The sequence below is a fragment of the Phalaenopsis equestris genome, unplaced genomic scaffold, assembly GCF_001263595.1.
Source record: "Phalaenopsis equestris unplaced genomic scaffold, ASM126359v1 Scaffold000403, whole genome shotgun sequence".
NCBI lineage: Eukaryota > Viridiplantae > Streptophyta > Magnoliopsida > Asparagales > Orchidaceae > Phalaenopsis > Phalaenopsis equestris.
The window spans coordinates 67,010-94,157 of NW_018164845.1; the positions used below are offsets into that span (position 1 = coordinate 67,010).

Genomic DNA, 27,148 nt, shown 5'->3' on the forward strand with positions numbered 1-27,148 from the left:
AATTATAGAATATACTTTAGATTGTATTGCATGTATCGTTGACACACCAAAATAAATATTTATACTATTTTCTTACACTTTTACCTCTCATTGAATTGGTGATCTTGATCTCTTGCTTTTCATTGAGAGCAAGTAAATTTTATTAGTTGTTATGTTGATGCAAATTAAATCCTCTCCTTAGCTTCTCCACACATTTTTAACCTCCTAGCATAATCAGCAACCAAGTCTCCACAATTCAAAATAAATTAAACAACATCTCAATCTACCATCTCCATTCAAACCCAAGATTTATGGGATAACCTCCGCAAGGATAGCCACTCAAAACTAAGAAACATAAGCTCCAAATGTCACTCCACGTCCTAAACTAACACTACCCAAGGATAAAATATTAGGTTCGAATAACGACCATGCAAACAACGGCATGAATCGCATCACGTCGCCGAACGTACAAAATGATACGATCCAAACAATCATCTGCATATCTCGTTTACCAGACATAATATTTTCTCCTATTTAAGACAATATACATCCACTAAAACATTCCTAAGCCCTTCTACAAAAATTTAAACCCTCAAAAGAGTGTTCTTAATTTCCATCCTTCCAAAGATGTTAGGCCACAACCATCTATCGCCATTCACTCCACATTCATATGGCACTCCATACCAACTTGAATAGTCTATAGATCTAGTTCATTCTTCTGGGGCTGTGTTTTTTAGCAGCTCTATTTATGTTACTTCAAAGATAGTTAAGCTTTCGTTTGTGGTGTATAAAGATCGAATAAATACAAAGTGTTTTCAAATGTGAAGAGTCTGAGACACGTTTTTCTATAATGATTTACATGAAAATATCAACTGCAGCAAGGAGGCATGTCTTTTCAACGTCAATTATTTCTGTAACATGAATAACTGGATGCTTTAAATCCCTTAAATTACAAGTTTGCCAAAAGAAAAATATCACTAAATCAGTGATTGCTGACTTTGAACAAAACATCTGCATCAGAATAAAAATAGCCTAGATTGTAAAAATAATAATCTGAATAATAAAACACATTACACAAATCACACAGTTCAAACTGAAAAGAAAAAAATGAAAAAATGTGTTACAACTTGATACTGTAACACATTGAACAAGTGTATATGTTCTCCCTCCACAATACTCTGTTAAATTCAGTAAAAACAGAGAAAAATAATAATAATAATGCAAGAACATATTTGATCAACCAAGGCATCTCATCAGACTATGCTAGGAGCATCACCAATCCAGCTACAAACAGCTCTCGGCCAACGGGTCCTAATGCAGTCCACCAACGGAGCGTGCTGAGTCAACTCAGCCGCCTGACCCACTTCATTTTTTCGATCATCACATCTATCCGAAAGAAACTCCTCCTGGGTCCATCTTGGCGGCACTGAAACACTTAATTTACAAAGCCTTGGCCTCTGCAGAGGGCTCTCACCTACCATACCAACATTACCGTTCAGCACGGACTTCGCAATTCCATTAAAATGATATAAATCAAACAATTTCTTGCCCATCGATCCACTAGAATCTTTTAAGCCCCCAAGACTCCTATCAAGCTCCAACAACTCCTGCAAAAATTCACTCCAAACAATGAAGCCTGAGAAGCAGAGACTTTCGAGTTTCGCTGGTGGGAAGTTGATATTGCATTCTCGAAGGACTTGTTGAAATCCTTCAATGCTGATGAAACCCCCTCCACCACTCTGGTCTTGAGCATCGAATATTCGATGAATTCTGCTTTCTCGTTCTTCGAGCTCATTTTCATCTTGCACCGACGGATCTAAAGCGAAGAGAACAGTGTAGTGGGACTCGCTTCCGACCACCCATATAGGCCACCTCGGGCATTTAAGGTGCCGTCCGACCTTGCAAAAATTGAGGGATTCGAGTAGGGTGAGGAATCCAACTTCCACGCTTGTGGATATGCCCATAAGGAACATGCCGCCACCAAGATCCATCCTACCATCAAACACATTTGGAACAGCCTGCCCACAAAGCAGCAGATTCACGATTTCCTAAGAGTATGGAGTATATTAGAATGCGAAGCTATGTCTAATGAGATTATTAGATGAAGCATTGAGCTTGAAGAAGAAGCAGGGCAATAGCTAAGTGTTAAGTTTCTTGAACGCCTTTGCGTTGCAGAACTCAAAATTAAAGTTTAGATATGTAGCGATTAAGCTGATTTACAAACATACCGAAAAATTCTTATGTATTTACATATCTAACATGTAAAATTTGTTATTTACATTTAGAGAAAAATGTCAGAAGGGTCCCTCAACTCTTTATAAGTAGTCATGTTAGTCACAAAGTCTATAAAAGTGACCATTTAGTCCCCACTCTTTTAATGGGGGCTAAAATAGTCCTTCCTAGGGACCCTTTTAACCTATATTCAAAGCATTTTGGGACTAATTTGACACTTTTAGACTATGAGACTAAAATAAACCCATGTAAATAGTCATGGGACTATTTTGGCACTTTAATCTATACATTTATAACAATTTGTTATTATACTCCTAAGCATGAAAAAGTGTATTTCACTTTAAAAAGTTATAAGGAGTGGCATTTTCGCGTGTTATGCACTTGAATATAAAGATTAAGTTGTTAGATATGTAAATATATAAGAATTATGTGGTATGTAAATTCCCCAAAAAGAAAAAGAGTAATCAGAGGGTTAATTTAAACTGTTAGAGAAAACAAAGCACTCCTATTTGGTTGTACAATTGTATGGTAGATCATCCCATGAAGCCTCATAAAATTACCACTGAAAACCAATTCAATATTTGCTGAGATTAAATGCATAATTGCATACTAAATTTAATTACTTAGAAACCCCGTAAAGCGGACATAAACAATCTATCATGTCTCTAATAAGTCAAAATACAGAAATCTATATGCAATAAATACTTAAAAACTGAAGAAGGAACCCAAAAACTGGAGGTTTTCTAGTTTTCTAGCTTAAGAGCAGCTAAACTTGATGCAATTTTTCAGCAACACTACATTATTCATCAAAACTTTATACTACCAAATAAAGCTGGATCAAGTGTTCTGTTTAACACGCTATACACTTTTAGCATTAGCCCTAGGGCTGTAAATGAACCAATGCACTCAATGAACAACTCGAACTTGGCTCGATTAAGACTCGATCATGTTTGTTCAAATTTGTAAATAAACAAGCTTGAACAATTTTTAAAAGTTCGGAACTTAAATGAAATAAACATGAACATAGTCGAACTTATTCACCTATATTCACGAATAAACTCGTTTATTGTTTACCAAGTAACTTGTTAAATATTCAATATTAAACTCGATGATAAGTCGTATCATATGTGATATATTATTTAAAAAAAAATTAATTAACTAGAATTTATTTAGCTATAGATTTAATAATATTATTATATTATATCAATAAAATACATTAGACTTATGTGGTATGTATGAAATGCCAATTAAAATTAACTTTAAATCCTCACAAACCTCAAAATTTCTCTCGCCTCTTACAATTTCACATCTCCAAGTTTCAGCCGAAACATCTGAAACCCTGAGTTGCTAGGGCATGCAAGTATCGAAGGCAACGACGAGATCGCAACGTGCAAGGATCTCTAAAACTCTAGTTTCTCATATATCTCCCATTTATATTCTTCTCATAAAGTCCGATCCGATTAAAAAGTGGTGTGAAATCATTGTAAGCTATAAGTTGGTCATGTTCGGCTTGAGCTTGTGTTGAACTTTCAATATTGTTCAAGCTTGATTTGTTTAAATTTTTCTATGTTTGAATTTGATTTGTACTTAATTTGCTTATGACAAGCGAACGAGTATTTAAATGAGCTAATAAACGAGTAAAATTCGGCTTGATATAATTATAAGTTGGTCATGTTGAGAAAGTGTAGTGCAATCATTGTAAGCTATATATGATTAAGAATAAGGATGGTGCATAAACTCTATAAAAGACACTTAAGAAAATTCTCAAAAAAAAGCTAAGAAAAGGACAAGTGCACATCAATATGGGAAAAACAACCCTACATTTAAATGTGAGAGTTGTGTGCAAACTTGGAAGTATGATCATGCTAAAATATGAGAGACTACATCACATATGATCATGCTTCATGAGTTACATTTCATTTTTACAGAGTTTATAATCCATAAATTAGTAGGTGCAATCAGATTTGTAAATTTATTTATTAAATTTTTTATATGAAAATCTAGATACTCGTTAGAATTTTACTCGTTTATTAGCTCATTTAAATACTCGTTCGCTTGTCATAAGCAAATTAAGTACAAATCAAATTCAAACATAGAAAAATTTAAACAAATCAAGCTTGAACAATATTGAAAGTTCAACACAAGCTCAAGCCGAACATGACCAACTTATAATTATACCAAGCCAAGTCTGAAACATGATATACTCCGCTCGATTACAACCCCAATTAGTCCCAGCAAACAACAAATCACAATTCAAAAAAAGGAGAATTGTACACTAAAAGGATGAAATTTAGCACTAAGGTCTGTTGAGCATGGGTCTGGTAACCAAAAAGAAGACCATTTATCATTGTGGAGGAAATATTCAAAGCCCTTTATTCTCTGAATGATAAAACTCAGGATGCAATTTTTTCTGCACCACAAGTTACCAAAAATACCCTTAAGAAAGGGAAGGACCGGAAGATCAGCCAAACTGTGTTTCTATGCAGAGTTATAGATATGTGCAATCAGATTATATTTTTGTTTAGAATCAAAACAAAATGTAGCCTAACGTACACTCAAATCATAGCTTATTGGAGGGAGGTAATACTAATTCTATGGTGGAAGCCTTGTCTCATTCCAAAATCTTACTCAAAAGCCTGTTAAAGGGGAAGCTTTCACTAAATAGCAATATTTAAGCTGTTTATATGATAAAAAAACATCTAATTAAATGAATCAAAGATAAATGCAGGGATAACATCATCTACCTGTGAAGCATGTCCAAATGGTGCTGTGACTAGAGGTAGGGAAGGATCATCCCGATCTGCTTGAATAGATTCCTGCATTACAAAGATCAATGAAATTTTAAAAATAGATTCCACACACAAGATTTTCACATTTTTCATGGCATGTATACAAAGTTTTGGAGCATTTACATACATACCACCTAAATTCTTATGCATTTACATATCTAACACCTAAACTTTAACTTTTACATTTACCACCACCCAAATCTTTCATATCATCTTTCATATCACATAAAAAATACCACCTTTAACTTTTAAAAAGTGAAATACATCTATTCATGCATAGGGAAGGTGGCGTGTATGTAAAAAATGAAGTTTTGGATGTTAGATATGTAAATACATAAGAATTGAGTGGTATGTATGTAAAGCTTCTTTGAAAAAAAAAACTAACAGGCAACATAGCAGCAGAATATTCTATTGACAGCATAGGAAAAAATTAAAGTAGAGAATTGATCATAGAATTCATTTAATGTAGACACTATAAATGGATAACAATCAAGAAAAAACAGCCTGGCCAAGAGACATGGCATCTAAAACTTCCATGGACTCCATTCTCAAATTGCCATTGCTAACTTTTACAAATATTACACAATCTTATCGTTAGACAAAAATAGAATAAACAAATTCAATACCAGACACATTTAGGTAATAATAAATGTCTACACAAGTTAATTTCTGCAAGATTGCACATCCATTTTAGAAAGAGAAATATATTGCCAGTTTGCTAATAAAAAATTTACAAAGATAACTTGGGAAAGAGAGTGCAATGAATTGCAAGGTCAATAAAAGTTCCAATTTCAAATAGCAACTGTTATCCAATAGAGCAGATTGGATAATATTGCCATCTTTATAACAAGAGATCAAATTAACTCTTACAAATTAAAAAAGTATTGTAATTTTAAAGTTTGTGCCTATGTACTGCATATGATAGATCCTAGTTGAAGCCACCATCATCATTAGCCTTATCTCAACTAATTGCATTCATCATTATAAAAACTTAATTTCCATTTATTCGCACTATTTGTTCTCTAGAATGTTAACCATAATCTTTGCGAGTAATTTTGTATTATTTCTCTGACCTAATTTTTATAAAATTTAAACTTCCTGAATTTATTTCACGAGTTACATGGTATTAAAGCCCAATCTGGGCCTAAGATGTTATTCACATTCTTTACGAATTCATTCACGAACTTCTTTTCAGTGTTCTTCAGACTGTACTCCAGATATGGTGTTATTGATATTACACTTGATTAATCTTGTTGAACTTACTCCCTATTCAAGAATAGTAACGATCCAAAAAAGTCCAAATTAGTTCATACTGCAGGCCGTATTACAGAGAAGAAGATGGAACCTAAAAAACCTGCTTTTGTTGCCCATTGTGCATCGCCAGAGCTTTGAAATCAGATGAAACAGTCCAAAAAGCTAAGAGAAGAAAATAATGCAGCATCTAAGAGCCAACAAAATTAAGTTTCTACAAAAATAAGGGAGCAAAATGTAAAAGTTGCACACCAATCCTCGAGAGAGCAGAGCAGATATCAGGAATAACAAGGCCCCCATGCGGCTCTGAAATATAGGGAGCTCTGACATAATATCCTGAAAAGCAACGTTATGCGCAGTGTATGTTTTAATTCTTAAAACTTTCTGCAAATCTGAAGCTGATTCAATTGAAAGGCCTTCCAAGTATGAATTCATCGTCTGTTCACAAGCTGCCAGTGTAAGTGAAACAATACCAGCACTACAGTATTGAATAAAAGTAGGGGAATTTATATACATACCAGCCAATTCCTATGTATTTACATATCTAGCACCTAATCTTTGATTTTTACATTTATACCACCCTAATCTTTCATATCACATAAAAAAATACAACTATTTTAAATACTAAAAAGTAAAACACACATTTTCATTCATGGGTAAGGCGACATGTAAAAATTAAAGTTTAGGAGTTAGATATGTAAATACATATGATTTGTGGGGCAATGTATGCAAATCTTTCATTAAAGTATTAACATATTGAATCAAGATTTGACCTCATTATTCTGACCATCTTCAGATCCTTCACCTGATTGACGACTAGAAAAACTAAGAGTTGCAACCACAGCCCTTTTCATATTTCCACATAAAAATAGTATTTCAAGCATACCAAGAACCAAAGATCTGTAAAAAAATTTTTATTACAATCACTCAACAAGAGATGCATAATAGAAATCAATCCAGACAATCAAAGGGAGGACAACTTTTAAGGAATAGAAGTTTCAATAAGAAAATGTTCATGAATACTTGAGCAAATGTGGGCGTAGAATGACAGCATCTATAAGTTACGTGACCTTTTAAATGGTGATAAAAAAATAAATGGCACTACATTATCGCGATCAGAAATAGGCACCTCAAGTATTCCATCTTGCAATCAGGTTACAATGTCAAGAACCAAATGTTACATATTTGTTGACCAAGTTGTACTTGATTAACTTATTACCTTGTGGAGCCCACAATAGTCCAGTTTTTCAAACCAACTTAATGAAATAAGAGGAAAATTTGCATTTTTATATATAGATAACCCAATTAAAATGTTACGTTCAAATGATAGAAGAAGCTCGCTGAAAATAAGAGGATTACGATTAGTAGGAAAAATAGGCATACGAGAGATGATTAGAGTAAATTAAAAAAATAAAGATATTCCAGAAAATAATGGTGGATCAAATGGTACCTACTTGCTATAGGTGTTGACGTGTTGACACTTTAAATAATCATGCAAAACAATCGGAATATAGATTAGGATATGGCAACTAGAATGCAAAATAGGTGGTTAAATAAACGAGAATTCAATTTTAAAAAATTGTGCTTTGAAGCATGCTTTGCAAGAAAAGAGCAGCCACAACATTTCAATTCACCCTGACAACATGGTCATGCTTTGAGCACTTGACACCTACTAAGTGTTAGGTGCTTTTGCCGTGTTTGGTTTAAGAAGTGGGTTTTTAAGTATTCTTCTTCGACTTTTAAATGACTGGAATTTTTCATTTTAAGTTTCTAAAATGTCTGTTGACTGTATTTTACATTCATGATAGAAGGCTTAAATCCTCCTTTTTGTTGTTTTGACGCTTTTCAATAGGGTTTCAAGCCCCGTGTCATTTATGATTTTGTAATTCTTGTGGAATGTCCATAGGATCCTTTACAAAACTACCTAAAACTTTTAAGGGTATTTTTATTTAATTTAATTTAATAACAAAATATTAGTAAGCTGTACTTTGTGTTTTTTACTTTCTATTGTTGCTTATTTAATCTTAGGGAGATCAAGCATTAAAAAAAATCCTGCATAGAAGTATATTGACAGCTTGTTGATGGAAATAACGTCACTAAACATTGGTGAATTTATAATATAAAAGTCACTAATGAGGTGTTGCCGGGTTTAAGGAGCCATAGATTGATTCAGAAGAGGGGAGGTGGAAGTATATTAGCGTGTGCAAGAAGATCCTGTCAAGTTGGCATCACTTTCAGTATTTGCTAACCAGGATAGCTTCAAGATGATGATTTTAAATATAGGGCAATATAAGCCAAATTAAAAGCCATCAAATTATAATTAAGTTATTGGAAACTTATAATAAGAACCCATTTTCCAAGAATCAACTGACGCATCAAAGCACATAAAAGTTTGCAATATTGTTGTATGAGTTGCTTGATGATCAAGTTGAAAAGAATTAGGAGGAAAATATCATACAACTGATCACAGATATCCATTTAAACTATAAAACAACAGGTAATAATGTTATAAACTTGTCTTTCAACTCTTGTTTAGTAATATAATCAACTGTTGTATATTAAACTAACCTGTGAATCTTTTAAACTCTATAATAGATATATTACTTATGAAAAGGAGCCAGCATTTGTAATGAGTACCATGCACATCTCAATGCTTAGACTTAATGTGAGAGGACATTGGAAAGATCCAAACTAATAAAGAAACTCCGAAGAAGGCAATAGAAATCTTTGAGTTCACTTATAGTCATGGGCTTGTATTTAGCATTCCAAGGAAAACTATAGGAAGGGAAAAAAAAGCTTTTATGTATTGAAATAACTCGATTTGGCACTTGCTTTTTGACATTTCAACCATTAAAAGAGAGGAGAATATGAGGGGACTGTTTGTTTCTAAAGGTAAGAGCAAGTCAACATTTGCTAATGATTGGAAGAGGGTTTGTGAGATTGATAGGAAAGAGACGAGCATCCATAGAGAATAGGGAAAGCACAATATTTTACTTCACCGACACAAACCAACACAACCTAACTACATAAAAGATAAACACCAACAATTCGAGAAGTATGCAATCTCTCCCAAACCTTAACCCAAGATTCAAGACAACAATCACACACATAACCTAACCCTAAACATATTAAGCCTTATTTATATCCCACAATTATAACTAACAAATGACAAACCAACACAACCTAACTACATAAACCTTAACCCAAGATTCAAGGCACTCTCATTCGTAAATGAAAAAAATTAGTTCATAATATGGTTCATAGGAAGATAAGTATCTTATGTTTTCAAAAAACTAAATGGGTTAAATAAAAGGTTAAGGAGATTCATACTTAGGTTTTAAACTTTGGCATTCAATAAAGACTCACACTAAAAATGGTGTAAGTGTAATTATAAATAAGAGTCTGAAAGATAATGTTGTAAAAATAAATGGAATTGGAGATAGAGTTGTAGTCATTAAGATTGTTGTTGATACTAAGATTGTTAATATCATAAGTGCTTATGCTCCTCAACTAAGTTTAGATGTTTCGAGAAAAAATTCTAGAATGACCTATAAGAATTAATACAAATGATACCTCTTGAAGAAAAAATTTTTGTTGGAGGAGATTTTGATAGCGGAGGTAGCTCAAACCACGACTCAGACAAAATATATTTTATTGCTGAAATTTAGAAACGAGTACAATGACGCATCCTTACCAGCAATGACACGTAAGCAAGAAGCAAGAACACATAAACAGAAAAACGAAACGACACATAAACATTAAGGAAAATAGTAAATGCAAATATAGAATCGGCATGAAGTGGAAACAGTCATGGAATATGACGAAACTGGTGCGACTGCCCTAGAAGACTGCTGGAAAACTGCCAAGGTGAGGTTAGGGAGGTGTGAACGAGTGTTAGCCGATGCCTAAGGAAACAATAGTCTTGGAGACTGACAAACAAGGACACATGTCAGCCTGGCTAGAGGTGGCGTTGAAAGGATCCTGGAGGGCGGCCGCCTACTGTGGAGTGATGAGGAGGTGCGACCGAGGAAGGGGGAAGCGTAGGAGGATGGAGTGGCAGCCTGTAGGGATAGGGGCAGCCCGTCGATGCCGCTGGATAGAGCTGGGAGGGCGGACAACTAACTGGCTAGAGTTGTAAGGGCGGCAGCGGTAGAGGGTGATGTCGGGAAGAGGGGTAGAGCGAGGATACACACCACTTGGGGTGAGATATGGTCGTAGCACCAATCGCCAAAGGGCACAACTCTGGAAGTGGAAAAACCATGAAAAACACTTGAAATCAGAAAACATATATAAATAGAGACGAGACTAGCAGCTAGCAATGGTAAGATATGAGAAAGGAAGGGGAGGAAATGGTAGGAAATGAAGAGGGGTGTTGCAACTGCTAGGTGGAGGCGGAAGACTAGGGCATGGGAATGAATTGATAGCAGAAAAGGAGCTGAGACGAATCACGAGCCTTAAGTGGGGTAATGGACTGGTCCAAGTCGAGCGTTAATTCAATTGTCATGCTCGGTTGACTGGACTGAATTTTTTTAAGTTTCGCCAAGTTTCTGAAATTTAAAAATTAGTTCTCTGGTTTCCTCCCTTACGGAATGCTACAACCTTTTTCCTCTCACAACTGGTGTGTTTGTAGCTTGCCTAGGAACAAATGGTGGATCCCCCTCGTCGTCCGCACCTCGCTGACCCGTCGTTTGTTCACTGTTTTCAGCCGGACCGCTGTCGAACTTGCTGCCACCTGCTGTTTCAGAGCAGGAAACTACCCATTTTGGATTCCGGTTCGCTATCCCGCTGCTATTCTCATCGATTTTGTGCCACCATCCATCCTCCCCACTCACGGAATCCCTTCCACAACTTTTCTAACATCCTTCTGTAATCTATCACACCTTCTAGGAGCCCTCGAATTAGGGTTGTCAAAAAAATTGGTCATTCGCAAATAGATCGTGTTCGGCTCGTTAAATAGCTCGTGTTCGATTCATTTGTTAAGCAAGCGAGTCTAATACAAACAACTTTTTTGAGCTTAACTTATAAACGAGCACACACGAACAAATATTTGTTCATTCGTGTTTGGCTTGTTTTGACTCAAATAATTAAATAATATTATTTATTTATATACTTTTTAAATAAATTTTATACGTGTTTAAAAAATGCTAAATTTATTATTTTTTAAAATTACTTGGGTGGTATAATTATAAGAAAATATAAGTTCAGGTGTTAGATATGTAAATTCATAGGTTTTGGGTGATATGTATAGAAATTCCGCTTTAAAAATTTTATTTTGTTAGAAATTATCTTTACTTTAATAAAAAAATCATTATTTGAACTTCATAAAAATTATCCATTAATCATTAATTAAAAGATGCTTAATGCATAAATCATGATTGCATGTGCCATGGAACTGAAGTGCGTGAGTTAATCCCCGACTCCTCTCATTTTACGGTGACAGCGATGAGCAACTTGCACGGTGCCACAATTTAATTAATTTTATGAACCCCGCATTCCATAACTCACGCACTTTAGTCCCACATCGAAAACGGCGGTAAGTTAAGTTGTGATTATAAGAGCAAAAATGAAACAGTTTTAGTTCAAGAACAAACTGAACTGTGCTGAAGTGAAACTGCCAAACCGGGTTCAAAAGAAATAAATAATTTTTTTTAATTTAATAATCAATTAATTGATAATTTTCTTTTACTCTGATGAGGTGAGAGTTAAATTTGTGCCAAACAAGGGTTTAATTTGAACAAATGAGTTTGAATCAAGCCAAACACAGTATTTATGAGCAATTTCAAACACGAACCAACTACCAAAAAAAATAATAATAAACGATCAGAACACGAACAAGATTCGGGCTCGCTCATGTTCGGCTCATTTACATACCTACCTAGAAAGGCCATCAGCAGGCTTATCATTTCAAAAATTAAAATCAAAAAGATAATTATATTGACATTGGGAAAATACCAATCATAGATAAATCACCTTGCCTTCCGATCTTCTGTAATGGATGTAAAATCATTTAGTGGAGAGCTTGAGCTTTGACAAAATTTCGTTAAATCTAAACTTTGCAAAGGACTATCGTCTTGAAATTTATTCAAATCATCTGGGAAGAACAAAAGATATTTGAGGACAAAGGCCTGCAAGAGTAAAATAAAAAAAAAAATAAAAAAAAATCATATAAGTATGAAAAATTTACATATGATTCCACTAAAGCAACCTAAACAGCAAACTAATCATTGGCATTCACGAAGATTGAATATATCTCATCGCCCAAGATATGATTTTATAAGGACCCCAAACATTGATCCACATCAGTAAAGAAAAGTATCAGCAAATAAGAGGGAAAAAATAGAGGAAAAATAAATAAATATACTTAAATGGCTATTTAAAAAAACAAAAATTTTCCTCAAAAAGCGTGCATTCTAGATATCTGAATGGCCTGACCAACACAATTAAAAATTAACAGTACAAATTTACCATAAAACCAAGCCTAAGAACTCAAAAAACTAATGCCAGCTGCAGAAAACATCCTAAAATCAGGGAACCAATTTTGGCACATATAAGCTTCCTACATATTAGGTTAAAATTATCAAGGCCAAAGGTACAACTGGAGAGTTTAGTCAGGAAGATTGCAAGAAGAGAGGTGCTTATAAAGTGATTTCAAGATAAGGGGGAAAAGGCCCTGGCAGAGACAACAAGCCCATGTGAAAGGAAGCTATCATATAGAACTTCTGAAAAAAAATAGCCATCATGGAAATATTCATGATAATTATGAATTAACCACATGCATCTTTAAGAAGGGAGCTGTTACCTGTATTGTAGCCAGGACGCCACAGGGACCTCCCTCATGCTGTACCAGACCTATACAGGTCTCTGGATCTGAGCTAAACCTATGCCACAAAAATTCAGATACATAAAAAAAGAAGAGTTGTTGATGGAATAAAATCTCCATTAGCGTGAAAGGGAAAAAAAAGCCATTTAAAAGCATCGCCTTAATAATAAGGAATAAAAATGAGCCGTATCTAGGTTCAGCTGGTCGACATGGTAATGTTTGAGGTTAATTTTTGTTGGTTCATTCCATCAGTTCAGTAATGAATCTAATGAAAATCTTGCACATGGTTTAGGCTTATTCTTATAGGCGGTGGAAATTTAAACACTAAAAAGTATGCATATATATTAGCATAAAAATGGGTCCAAGGAAAGTTCAGTTACTCTTTCAGGAAAACACCTTGACTACAGAAGCCAACTGTCAGTCAACTTTTTGAACATCAGAAAAATAATTTTGAAATTTAATTTAAATATAAGATGTATATAGTTTGGATTTTGAAAGTTACGTGTTTTAATTTTGAAAAATGAGACCAAATGGATCTCATTCGTCTAATAGTTTGAATAATCGTGTCCGATAACGCGAATAGTACACATTCCCGAAAGATAAGTGTCTACCTTGGCGATGGACCCAATCCTGCATACTATAAGATTTGTGACATCCGTTTGGCCTGCAAATCTTTTTATATGTGACCAACAAGTTTTCTTATTTAATATAAAAATTAAATAGAGTTTATTTTACATGGGTTTCAAGTTTCTATAGAGACAAGCCCTTATAATTAATTACATCCCAAATGACGAGGGTCACTTGAGATAACTCTCGATGGGTACTGATCTTCAAGTATTCAAAGTTTAGGTTTTCACGGTAGGACGTGAAAAGACAAGTGGAGTCGCTCAAACAGGAACCATTGTTTTCAGGAGTCCAAAGAAGGGAAAATGTATGAGATATCACAGATCTTGAGGGGAAACCTCAATGACTTCCCAAACTATTCTAATTTGTGGCAGAATTTTGGAGACGATGTTATTTATGTATTTAATCCTGCCAATTTTATTATTTGAGACTTACATTTGCATAATATCTGATTATACAAATAACCCGCAGAGATAGGAGAGTTTACGACGTACCATAAGATAATCTCGGAACCTAAGGTGAATTAGGACTTACGCTGCACAACATGGTTGTACAAGAGCCTAAAGAAGATGTGAGGATTTACATCGCGTTGGGCGAGCTACCTCAAAATCCTAAGGGTTGTTATTATGCTAGGAAGAGATAATGCTGAAGAAGATCCTCTTGTCGCTCGATCCAAGCTTCTCGTCGTGCTGCCCACAAAGTTGACTCCAAGCTCCTATTGTACCGATGACTCCAGAGGGGTTTAAGTGTTTTAGATTGGTGGTTATGTTTCACAGTTTTGGTGTCACAATTTTGTTTTGTTTTGTTTCGGTTTTAGTTTTGCATGCAGAATAAGCAAATTGCAGGTAAGTAAAAGGTACTTGAAAAGTAAAATGCAGTACAATAAAATGCTGTAGATAAATTGTAATTGTAAAAACATACCTGGGCATCTGCTACTGTTGTGTTATTAATGTTGCGAGCATAGTATGATTAGCAACAGATCTTAGATTTAAATAAACTTGCAAGAAAAATAAACAAGACGAGAAAACCCAGCACGAAAGTCAGAAAAACGAGTCGTAGAAATCACAAGCGAAAGAAACTCTTAGCCACATATGAAAAACCAGGACTGGGTGTAAGACATTGGTAGAAGTGGAGGATCGGAGCTGGATTGTATGCTTCCCGATCTTGAACAAGAGTTACCAACCTGACAATCTACGGATGACAGTCCTTAAACTCAATCTAAGTGATTAGCCATTGACCTTTATAATTTTCATAGAAAAATTCTTTGATTTTCATGCAAAAGTTGTTGTTTAAGTCTTTTTTTATGTAGACTTCTTTTTAACATGCTAAAGAAATTTTTGTTTTATTTTTATAAATATTTTGTAAAGTCGTGTAATCCACAGACTAGCCACTCTAACCGTGCTAGCACTACTGACAACTTAAACGCTACATAAACCTCTCCAAAAATTGGTGCATAAAGCAGTGCTAAAATGTTGCCTAAATGGTGTCAAAGTGGTTCCAACACGGTGCCAAAACTGCCCAAAATTAGCCCTCGAACTGCCCCAAACAACACTTAATTGTGTTCCAAATAATACCATATATACCCTTACAACACCTACAGTTCTAACAACACTCCAAATAGATCTCACAACACTACAAAAGCTCTCACAATTTTTAACACCTCCAAACAGTAATTTGCAGCACTTGTAAGGAACCTACAACAGCCCAAACTATAATTTCAGCACCCAAACAGCTCTCACAGCACCCTACATCATCACATAGCATTTTTAACACCTCCAAACAGTAATTTGCAGCACTTGTAAGCAGCACTTGTAAGCTACCTACAGCAGCCCCAAACCACAATTTCAGCACCCAAACAGCTCTCTCCTACAAGTTGAATCAAAACAGCAATTTACTCTTCCAACACCGCGAGTTTATGAGATTCAAAACAGCATTTATGTCATTCCGAAACATTCCCCATTTCGCATGTCTCTCGAATCGAATTGCACATCCCCCTCGACTTATGTTGAAAGAAGTATATGTAAATATTGCGAAGGTTTGCCTACACACCACTTAATTCACCTATATCTATATGCCCAAACCCTGCAAAATTCTCTCCAAATAAAAGTAATACCGAGTCAGAAATTGCAATTGAATCCCTAAGGAAAACAGAGTTCACCTTCACTTTCCTGTAAAAAAAAAAAAAGGTAACCACGGGTAAGGAATATTAGCTTCCTTTCCATTAAAAGAACTGGAATAAAGCATGACTTGCCCATCCTCCATAATTTTCAAAGCTATGGATCTCTTTTTGTTCACAACGGGACAGATTCCAGTAAAAGGGAAGCATCCTTAAGTAGAAAATGAAACTACCGATCCGAAAATAGCTTCCCACATGGGCATGTTTCCCTTTACACATTCAATTTTGAGCATACAGTTTAAAGATTCCTCACCACAACCCAAACTGCCATCTGGAGGCAGCTTACAATGGCAAGCCCCATACACATCTCTCCATTAACCATCCTGGTGCATCACCTATCTCACGGTAGTCACTATATACTAAGTGAGAAACGCAACATTCACAAAATATTGAAAAGATAATGGATTTCCATGATTTAATTTATCATACCTCCTGGAGTTTACTTCAAAATCAAAACGGGAAAAAGAAAGAACATCTCCAGCTAAAAAAAAAACGAAAGCAATAAAACATCATGCATGTCTCAAAAGAGAAAAGTTTGTCATAGTGGCAAATTTTGTCATACCATCTTATGAAAGGGATTTCAGATCATGCTAATATATGATATTATATATTATTTATCCAAAAGATTAAAACAAGCAATGGATTGAGATCAGCACCTCAAAACCTTACCGACAACGCAAACCCAAGTGATCAGAGACGAGGGTTTCAGGCGAGCGGGCAAGTGGGAGAGGCAGAGGGAGTTTCGATGCAGAGGAAAGCAGTCGAGAGGGATCGAATGCGGGGAAGCTGCAACTGTCGAACTAGATTTCTGTCGAGAGAGGAAGGCAAGCGCTGCGGGATCAAGAGGGGTATCGCATGGAGCTGAGCTTCTGTGCTGAGAGGAGCGGCTTCTGTCGCAAGGAAGAGGGAGGCTGACGAATCCCGAGTGCGAGGAAGAAAGAGACAGGCGGCAGAGTTGCGGTGGAGTGTTTCAAGCAGAAAGAGCGGGGCTTCAAGCAGCAAGAAGAGGCAAGGGAAAGTTTTCGGTGCAGAGGGGAGCAGGTGAGCAGGTTTGCTTCGATGCTGAGGGAGGAGAGTCGAGCGCAGAGGGAGAGCGGAATCAAGGGGACGAGGAGCAGGTGTGAGAGAAGAAGGGAGCCAGGGAAACTGAATTTATAAAGCCAAAGTTTTCGAGCAAGTCGTTAAGTGGAGCATTGGCGGAGAAATTAATAATTTCCTTAGGCAGAGGAGTTTATTTGGCATATCACAGCTCTTAATTAAATTTCATTAAAGCTGGAATAAATATTTCATTTGAAATTTAAAATTTTTGAAATCTGAAATCGCTTAGTCACTCGAGTCCAACCCGAATTGCACGCCCCGCTAAATAAAAAAAGGTGCATCGATTTTCGTGTTGTCTGCTCGTGCCCGGAAGCATAATGATATGGGTGTCATTTCTAAACAAAGTCGACGTTCCGGACGCGCTGGCGTTGTCCGTTTTGTCATCCGGGGTCGTCCTGATAATTTTGTCGACGATCGGTCAATTCAAGTTAACATCGTGCGTGGTGCAGTGAGTGCATAAATTACGGCGTTCGTGAGTGTTTGAGTTATGGAGGGTTCACTTATGGCCGTCTGATCCTATAGAAACTCATTTTCGGACTCCCTACATGTTAGTTCTTAGCCCTTGCAACTAAGAGTTGAGTGCTTGGGGCTACTCATGCGAGGTATGCACAGAAAAGAGCCAAGAAGTGGCTCAAAGTTCTATGGGAGGTGAGCTCCATTACTAGTCTGCTAAGATGGTCAACAAGGAACTCCTAAGGCTAGATTTTGGGTTCTGGAAGTAGGAAACTAAGACCTCACTACCTCACTAAAAATGAGGTCAACACTAGTCGGTCAACAATCCAATGAAACCACGGCAAGCCAGAGGCAGACAGTCTGAGCAGTCTAGATACTCCCATTGGGACCATCGAGTAGGACTCAAAAGAGGTTCAATGATTGGTACAACCCATTTAGGCCAGGATTGATTGTTTTTCTCAACCTATCTAGCTTTGCATTAATTTCTTTATTGGCTTAATTAATATGTATTGCTTCAAGTTGGCATGATGCAATCATATAAACTCTATTAAAAATTTGAGAAATGACACCAGGAAAACTAGGGCTTATTAATTCAAACATAGGATGAGATGCAAAGAGAAAAACACAACATTAAACTTGCAGTAGTTTCTCAATTCTTACATTTAATTCGCTCCAAACAATAATCTAAAACTCACCAAAATCTAAACTTTCACAAAATTTGAGAATGAACGAATCTTTCAAGCAATTTAAAATTTATACCACAAATTTTATAATGAACATGATCAAATCCATTAGCATGCAGTATCAATCCCAAAAGTTTTAGATGAAAAGAACAAAGATATAAATAACCAAATTAAAAATCCAAACTTCATGTCATTACAAGGGGAACATTACCTAAAAGTTTTTATTAGAACTTGTTGGTGCTCAAAAAATTTACATCCAACCCATGCACACAAGTTTAAAAGGAAAGCAAAAAACTTCAATCAATAATGCATGCCTCAAGGATTCCATTTACAACTCAAGAAACCCAAATTTGGTAATTTCTTGAAATTATGAAAAAAAATTAGTAGTTTCAGCTTCAACAATCAAGGATAACAACAATTTTCAAATTCAACCAAGGCAAAAATAGAAGCAAATTTTTTCTGCTTTTTGAGAACTTGCATAGAAAGCAACTCACAATAACTGCAGGCACATGGAATGGATGATCCCAAATCAGCGACAATTATTGACTCCAAACAGAAAAATAATAAAAAAATAGAGGAAACCAACATTCTGGAAAAGGCATAAGCACAATAGGCAATAATAGTTCAATGAACTGTAAAATTTTGCATGATCATATTATTCTTGCATTTAATTCAAAGGTTCCTATAGAAGACTATGAGGATTTGGACATACTATTGCCTTATCATCTTATTTGAATTCCCAAATGTTTACTAAAAATAAATACCATATATAATAATAAATGTTCGGTGAATATCTTCAAGGGAATCATGTTGAGTGATAAATTTTAAAATTGTAATGTGTAGCATGCTAATAAGAATTTATTATGATGATGGGATGACACAAAAATTGAAAGCGTACAAGCTACATACATATACTATGTCTATATGGCATATAACCTCCTAACCTAAATATTAATTGTTATGAGTTATGCTCTTTCAGATCCAACAACAATAGATGGAGCCTTCAATTATAAAGTTCATAAGGATTTGCTCATTGATAAATTTGTTAAAATATTAGCATAGTTCCAATTTCTCTCTACGGTTCTGTTTATCAATTTATAAGTCAAGAAACAAAACATGTAGAAAAAAATCAATAACAAATTGAAGATTAAATATAGATCAACATTAGCAATAACAAATTGAACATTAAATATAGAACAACATTAGCACATAATATCTAAGGATTTACTATATCAATTAGTTCATTTGATTCATCAATCAAAATTTGACATAATTTGCTCTTTTTTACAATCAATAATCATTTAATTAAATTAGTCAATTGACTTGCCGACTAAAATAGGTATATTTTCTTCAGATTCACATTCAGGTTCGTATTCAAGATCAAATCGAATTTCTACTGGAAATATAAATTCACCATTAGGAGATATTCAAATTCTCATCAAAGTCCAATTTCATAATCAAGATTTAATTCAAATTCAAATTACAACCTAGATGAGAATATAATTACAGGTTCAGTTTCGAAACCAGTTTGAATCGAGCTTAGATTCAAATTTGATCCCATAATGAATGCCATTTCAATCTAAGATTTCACTCTTGCTCAAATTTGTTTATTTTCAATACAAAATTCAACTTCTCTAAATATTTCAATCCATGATTACATGATCAATTTTGATTTCTGACTAAATTATTCACTCATGTTTAAGTGTCGGTTCACAATTTTTAATAGATTCCAATGTAGGTGTAGATTTAACTCCAAACATCAAAAGAAACCAATTAAAAAAAGAAATTATTCAGCTAATTACTCTTCAAAAGAATATTCACAAACTACAATTTCATAGATAAGATCACATTTGAAAATTTAAATTTATTGTCAAGCGTATATACAATTCGCATAGAAGTCTAGATTCACAATCAAGATGAAATTCATATTCAAATTGCCACTCGGATCCATACAAGATGTTGGTCTATTTTAAAATTCAAAATCAATTTCTAATAAAGATTCAATTTCAGGAACAATCTCATACTCAAATTCAATTTAAAAATGAGTTATAACACTGAAAGCAATTGAAATTTATTTTCAATAAAAGATTTGATTTCTCTAGAGATTTCAAGATCTAATATAAACTTTGTCATTGAACTGACGTTCACAAATAGGTTCCAATGTAAGGTGCATACTTAAATTTCACAAAAAAATACTCCAATTTCAATTGTAAATTAGAAAAGGATGATCATGAACTATAACTTCTTCTATAAGAACACAAGTGAAAAATTAGATTCATAATGAAGAGTATATTCACTTTCACATAGTAGTCCAAAATCACAATTAAGCTAAATTCTTAATCAAATTGCTACTCAAATACATATATGATTGTAAGACCATGCTTTTTATTCAAAATTAATTTATAATGGATGTTTAGATTCAAAATTCATCACTTACTCAAATTTCATTTTAAATATAAGTTTTAGCATTCATTTTAAGGGCATGATTCAACTTATCTTGGAAGTTCAAATTCTAATATAATTTAATGCACAAGTTTGATTCATACACAAAATTTTGCATACATTTTAAAATAGGTTCATTTTCATTAATAGCTTCAAATATACGGGTAAAAATTCCATGACATCAAATAATCTAATTAGGATTGTAAATTTTCATTTAATGTATCTTCAAAAGGATATTAACAATTTTAATATTTTTTTGATAAAACTAAATTTTACTATGCATGACTCTCATGCCGTTACAAGTTTGACATGCCTTAAAGAGGTAATGGTTTCTCTTCAAAGATTTTATAGCTAGATATAGTAGTGTTCTAACAAAATGACTATAATATACCTTAATAAACAAAATATCTAGGTAAAGACTCAGTGTGTTTGGTGACTTAAAGCTTAATTCATTCCTAATTTCTTTTCTAAGACCTCTAATGAGACGTGTAATGGTAGCAAAGTGGTCTCGCCATAAATAATATTTAGTTACAAATATCACTAACCTATCTATCCAAATATTCAAGCACACCATATTTATCATTTTTAAAATGTATAAATTTTCCATTCATTTTACCCCTATATTTACTAAAAAATAAAGATTACCTTCTAAACTTATGCTTTGATTTCTTTATTTCATCTCCTTGGATATCAAATAGATAGTATCCTTTAATGAAATCGTTATAACCATGAATCCAACTTGAAATTCCAAAAGGCCATAACTCATGTTGAAAGTAGGAAAATAATTTTAACATAATAGTATGTTGTTGTTGTATTGAGCCGTAAGCACCGTGATTTTGTTTAAATTGCATCATTTATTGTTTTGTTATTGATCTAATTAATAAGTCATACTTCTAACTAACATGATAATGCCACGATAAGCTCTAATATCAACATGATGCAATGTCTTCCAGTTTAATAATGCAAAACATAAATAAGCTGCAATAAAAAATAAAAAAATAAAAACATAGAAAATTATAGTTTACAATTTCTCAGCTCACTTTAGGCAATGTTTAGCTTCTTTTAATGCCACACCAGAAACACATTTAATTCACTCCAAATGATAAGCCAAAAGTCATCAAAATCTAAAATTTCATAAAACTTAAAAATCAGATTGAATAACTCAATACATTGATTTAGAATGCAAGCAATATAAATAAAAACAAGTACATAACCAATCAGATCAATTCTCAAAATTACACATGCAACACCACTCACAAAAAAATTGGACAAAAATAACAAGCATATAACTAAAAAAAACTGAAAATTTAAGCCTCATGTCGAAACAAGGAAAACATTCATTCTCAGTTGTCTTCAAGGCTTGCATCAATCTAAAAAAAATCAACTTCGACTAATAGAAAATTTTAAGAGAAAAAAACATGAATTTTATCCAATAATTTGTATCATAATGCATGTTTCAATGATCATATTGATAACTCAAAAAGATCCAAAATCCATAATTTCATAAAATCTCCCAAGATCTAGTCAAAAACAAGTTTCAAATATAGTGATCTCGGATTAGTACAATTTATGAATTCAACCTTAGCCACCAAAAACACACAATCTTTCTACTTCCTCAGAAAAATCACATAGAAGACAACTAAAAGTAGCTAAAACCCTCAGGCACATAAAATAGAGAATCCCAAATCATTGGTAAAAGAAGATTTCACAGAAATCACAAGAAGTATACTTTTGAAGAGTTATTATAACCAACGTGAAAATCCTGGAACTACTGCATTTATTTTGTTAAATTCGATCAATTTCCAAATACGCTACAAAAATGGCTATCAAAGTCGCTGAGTGCCACTGCCCGCTGAACACCTACCTCGGCCAAGTTTTGCACTTATTTCATATTATAAAATGTAAACTACTGCATTTATTTTACACCAACCAAACAACTCAAAAACATTCCAAATACACATTTCTTTTACACTACACAACTTTTTCAAGAAACAAAATAGCCCCTTTATAATTTTCAAAGTCATTAAAAATATTGACAAATGTATGGAATTTTAATATGTTACATTAATACTCTAGAAGGATTATTACTATCTACCTCAAATGCATTTTAAGTACATATATATATGCATGAACCATACATACAATTACAAGCTCATGTAAGTGCACATGAATATGATAAGTTTCATCTCACGCAGTATCCATATCCACGTGTTTAAGATTTGGAAAAATCTCATATCCATATGATATCCTACATGACCTAACAAAAAATTAGTTTAAGGTGTATGTGAATAGTCCTTGTTTAAGGGAGCTAAAAATTAGTCTTCAAAATAATGACTTGCTTGATTAAGAAAACAATACACCCTAATCGTTCTTTCATGCACTAATGCAAGCTTTTTTACAATTAAGCATCACTTTAATAAATAAATAATCCCCATTTTCTGCATCATCAATATGCTAACTATTTGACTCAATTTTCCTATTTTTTTAGTTTCCACTCTTGTGAAAACCATTGCAATTTATGCAAGCGTTAGTGGGAAAAGCCTTAACAAGCTTGGTTGTCAAGGATTGCAAAAAAATTTACAAATGAATAGCAAACAAGTACATCTTGGGAGAACAAGTATGATAAAAAATACAAACACATCTACGTCAAACAAGGAGCTGAATTCTGGTAGGGAATCAACTTCTCACCAATCTAATTACTCAAATGCATTCAACTTCATCCACTTCAAAATCATATTCAACCAAGTTTCCAATTAGACATGGCCTAACATGGAGTTGACTATGACAAGAAAATCACCTTATCACCAATCTGGTTACACAATTAAATTCAACTACATCCATTTAGGAACTATGTTGCATGCATGCACATGTGAGTTTAATCTATCCAATTAGGCACTTATTTCAACAACATGATCTTCACAATAATATAAAACCATCAAAGTTATAGCCCCTTAATTAAAACCGTGCAAACAAAAAGTTAAAAAAATTTAATATCTGGTCAAAGATCTCAGGGAAAAAAAAGATATTTTAAAAATCATGGTTTTAAAATTGAACCGAACTTGTCGGTTCGATAGATTCAATTGTAAACCGGTCATTCAATGATTCTGCTCAAGCTCAAAGTTATTTTTGCATAAAACGAGGGCTGAGCCGGTCAGAATCGAAGTTGAATAAGAGAATCGGTGAGCCCGCCCGATTTTTAAAGAACAAGACAATTTTAAAATTGTTCAATTTTAACAATTTTATTTTGATCATGGCTAGAAATAAGATATTTAAATTAAAAATGAAGAAAGTATCGTGTCTTAAATTTTTTATTTATAAAATTATTCAAAATTTGCGTGTATTAAAATAAATTATTATTTATGGAATCCATAACGATAATAATATTAGAATTTTTATATTATTTAAATTATATTAAAATAATTTTAATATTCATTACATAATTTGGTTCATTCTCCGATTCAATGCCAATTGAAAATTGAACCTGGAACATCTCCTTTCAATTTGCAATCCAGTCTGATTTTCATTACATTATAAATCAATTATCCATAGTACCTAGTGTATACAATATCGTGTTATCCATATCAAAAAATGCTTAAACCATGAAATAATCCAAGTCTTTTACATAGTAGATCAACCATTCAATTGAATTTTTCTCAACTCAAACCATGTAGAAGCAATAAGGCTAAATCTAAATGCCTTGAACTATATTTCAAGCTTACACCCGCATTCATTCCTCCCAATCTAACGCAAAGTTCCATGTAACTTGCCATTCATTTGCCCTTTTTGTTCAACTAAAATTGTACTCTTATGTAGTCCACGTCTCAAGGCCAAACCAAAATACTACTAAAAAGAACAGTAGCAAGTTCCTCTACCTGAGTTTTAACCTTCGAACACATGATTTAGAAGACAACAGCAAGCAGCAACATGTGAAATTTGACTTGAAAAGAAAATGTCCTGTGATCACCATGAACTAATCCTAAATATGGATGATGGCCAAAGAATAATATGGTAGGGCAGCACCAACAGCTGCACCAACTTTAATTATTCTTGACCAGTATTGATTAAATTTCTGAATTTCAAGCCAATTTGATATAATTGATCCACCATGAAGCCTCTTAACTCCTTTGAAGTAAAAAACTGGAGGCAAGGAAAACAAGGGAGTGACAAACCCGAGCATGGCCTATGCACTAACGCTGAATTTTCTTACACCGAAGGAGCTTCATGATGCTTTAAAGGCCAATCAAGTCTTATAAATGTTCATGGTTAAAACCTAAAAGAGCATACAGAATCAACAATTCAAGAAACAAGTAAATGAGGTATTTAAACAAGTAATACAAAAGTTTACTAGGCAGAATAAATTTGTTAGCCTAAGTGACTCACCTAATTCCTTGATTACACCACTGGGCAAGTATATTCTTTGACACGCCAATTCCAAACACCATGGAAAAGAGCCCGTCAGTCTCGACCGGTGAAAGCTCCACCCTAGTATCCAACTCCGCACGCCCACTCCCTTCGATCCTTCCATCCGGTAACCCCGAAGCCACCTCTTCCCTAGAGACCGATGAACGTGCGGAGGCGACTAAGCCCTTCTCCGCGGCCTCTCCAATCGCGCTCACCGGACGCGTCGGTACGACGCGCTTGTTTTCCGCGGCTTTCATTCTCTTCTCGGCAGCCGAAGCAAGAAGTTCCCTCTGCAATCGGCGATTCTTAGCCTCCACTGATTCTTCCGCACTTTCCCGAGGCTTGCTTCTTTTAGCCTCTGGAGGAGACCCTTGAAGGCTCATGCGCAAAGCCATCTGCAGCTCCTCCTCCTCTCTATCCGCCATTGAAAGCAAAACAAAGATACCAAGACCTCCCGATCAGAGGCTAAGCTCTTGCCGAAATGAATATAGGATTACAATAAAAAACAATTGTTTGAGAGTGGAAATCAGTGATCATGCCTGGAATGGTATAATTTAACCTTCTGACAAAAGGAATTCAACGAGTGCCAACTGCCAGATCAGGAAACCCTAGGAAAGTATCTCGGCATCCCCACAAAGGAGATAGCCGTACTAAGGGAAGAGCAGGGGGAAGTGCCTGAGATGATATAGAATACACAGAAAAATTAAGGGTTTTGCAAATGTGGATCTCCCGGCAGCGCTTGCGAAGTCCACTTTTGCTATTATAAGCTTCGATGTTTGCTTTAGTTATTAGAAATAGAAAATTTTATAATTCTGTTTGTAAATAGCAATTTTTCGGGTGTATTTATGTAATTATCCCAAATTTTTAAGATGAACTTATTTCCCTAAAAAAAAATGTTAAATACTTAAGGAAAATAAATAGGATTGAAAGGTAAGAAAGCAATGAAGATATTCAAAATTATAAGCATGTATCGTATGACTCTAAATATATTATATTTAAACTTATCAATATTTATTAATATTATTCTAAATATATTATCTTATCATTTATAATATTTGGTTATATTTTTTAATAAAATCAAATGATATTAATGTTGATGCTTGCTATTACTATCAAAGCTAACACCTATCACTAATATCAAGATTAATTCCCGTCATCACTAAAAAGGTTGACGACTTGTTGACACCAGTGATGATGCCCACATCGATCATTGTCATCATCTATCTCTAACAAGGGCAACAATCATCATCATACATAGAGTCAAGACGCTCAATCGACATTAAGATTAGCGACTAACATTGTCATCAACATCAAAAATGACACCCACCATTTTCATAAGGGCCGATAATTGCTAACATCGTTGATGTTGATCATCATCGTTACCACTATTGCCCATGATCAATACTAATGTTGATGTATATTATCAACACTAATTCCAATGCATTCCATCACCAATTAAATTAAAGTATATCATCAAAATCAACATTAATGTGCATTATTTCTACACAGGGCGTTGTTAGACTTTTAAATCATCAGTTCGCTTTCCAACAAAGTGAATAATCGAGCATATCATCAATAGTATTTCAATAGTAACTCAAGCACCTTAATACCTTAATGCCTTTACTTTCATCATAAAATTCATCTTTTATAATTCATTTCTTGAACATGTATTAAAGTCATGTTTAATTACTAAAAAATGTATGTTTTAACCTACGACAAATACTAGTGAATCATTTCAACTGGGCTAGATCCTTTAATTTTTCTCATGCTTGTGTTTACCATGTAAAAATCCCATATCTCTTTTGAGGTGTGCTTCATTTATCTTATTTAAGTGTGCATATGCCATATACAATGCTAAATAACCATCACCACAAGTGTTCCAAAATGGAAAAATATTTATACCTTATGCCAAAAACAAAGAAAATAAGAGAAGTTCATCTCTATCGAATTATTGCTACAATAAACTTTTCTGACTTTTAGAAAAATTAATAATAAAATATAATTTAACCTAACTAATAAAAAATTAGTTTAAGAGTTTCAAATATTAGTTTTGCACATGTCATAACATCTATGATAACAGCTCGAGGAATTCCGTAATATAAAATTTTGATTATCATAATTTAAACAAGTGCCTTGCACATCTTACACGTTTTGGTATTAGTGGGGCTGTGAATATAGCTCAAAGATTGTTAATGGTTTG

The 27,148-nt window shown here is 34.1% G+C and overlaps 1 protein-coding gene across 4 annotated transcripts; it reads right to left on the bottom strand.

The window, feature by feature from the left end:
- Positions 1-1,016: 1,016 nt before the first annotated feature.
- LOC110026888 (ubiquitin carboxyl-terminal hydrolase FAM188A) lies at positions 1,017-25,700 on the bottom strand. 4 transcript variants are annotated; one of them, XM_020728089.1, is made up of 8 exons: positions 25,488-25,700; positions 24,928-25,362; positions 13,051-13,129; positions 12,222-12,376; positions 7,025-7,151; positions 6,504-6,689; positions 4,956-5,027; positions 1,017-2,027 (listed from the first exon to the last, which is right to left on the bottom strand). In XM_020728089.1, exons 2-8 carry the CDS (start codon positions 25,341-25,343, stop codon positions 1,233-1,235), a joined length of 1,830 nt encoding a protein of 609 aa, XP_020583748.1. In that variant the 5' UTR covers positions 25,344-25,362; positions 25,488-25,700; the 3' UTR covers positions 1,017-1,232. The 4 variants fall into 4 exon arrangements, with proteins under 4 accessions (XP_020583748.1, XP_020583747.1, XP_020583749.1 ...); XM_020728088.1 differs by having other exon boundaries at positions 13,051-13,123; positions 24,928-25,700; XM_020728090.1 differs by having other exon boundaries at positions 1,017-1,997; positions 24,928-25,700.
- Between the last annotated feature and the right edge of the window lie 1,448 nt (positions 25,701-27,148).

What these genes read in the sequence shown, in the direction of transcription:
- LOC110026888 (XM_020728087.1), bottom strand. Translation starts at nt 25,373, where the DNA reads ATGGCGGATAGAGAGGAGGAGGAGCTGCAGATGGCTTTGCGCATGAGC. An exon ending in AAGATGGTCAGAATAATGAG is followed by an intron (nt 6,690 to 7,024) that starts GTCAAATCTTGA and finishes GCTTGTGAACAG; the next exon opens with ACGATGAATTCATACTTGGA. An exon ending in CATTTGGACATGCTTCACAG is followed by an intron (nt 2,028 to 4,955) that starts GTAGATGATGTT and finishes CCATACTCTTAG; the next exon opens with GAAATCGTGAATCTGCTGCT.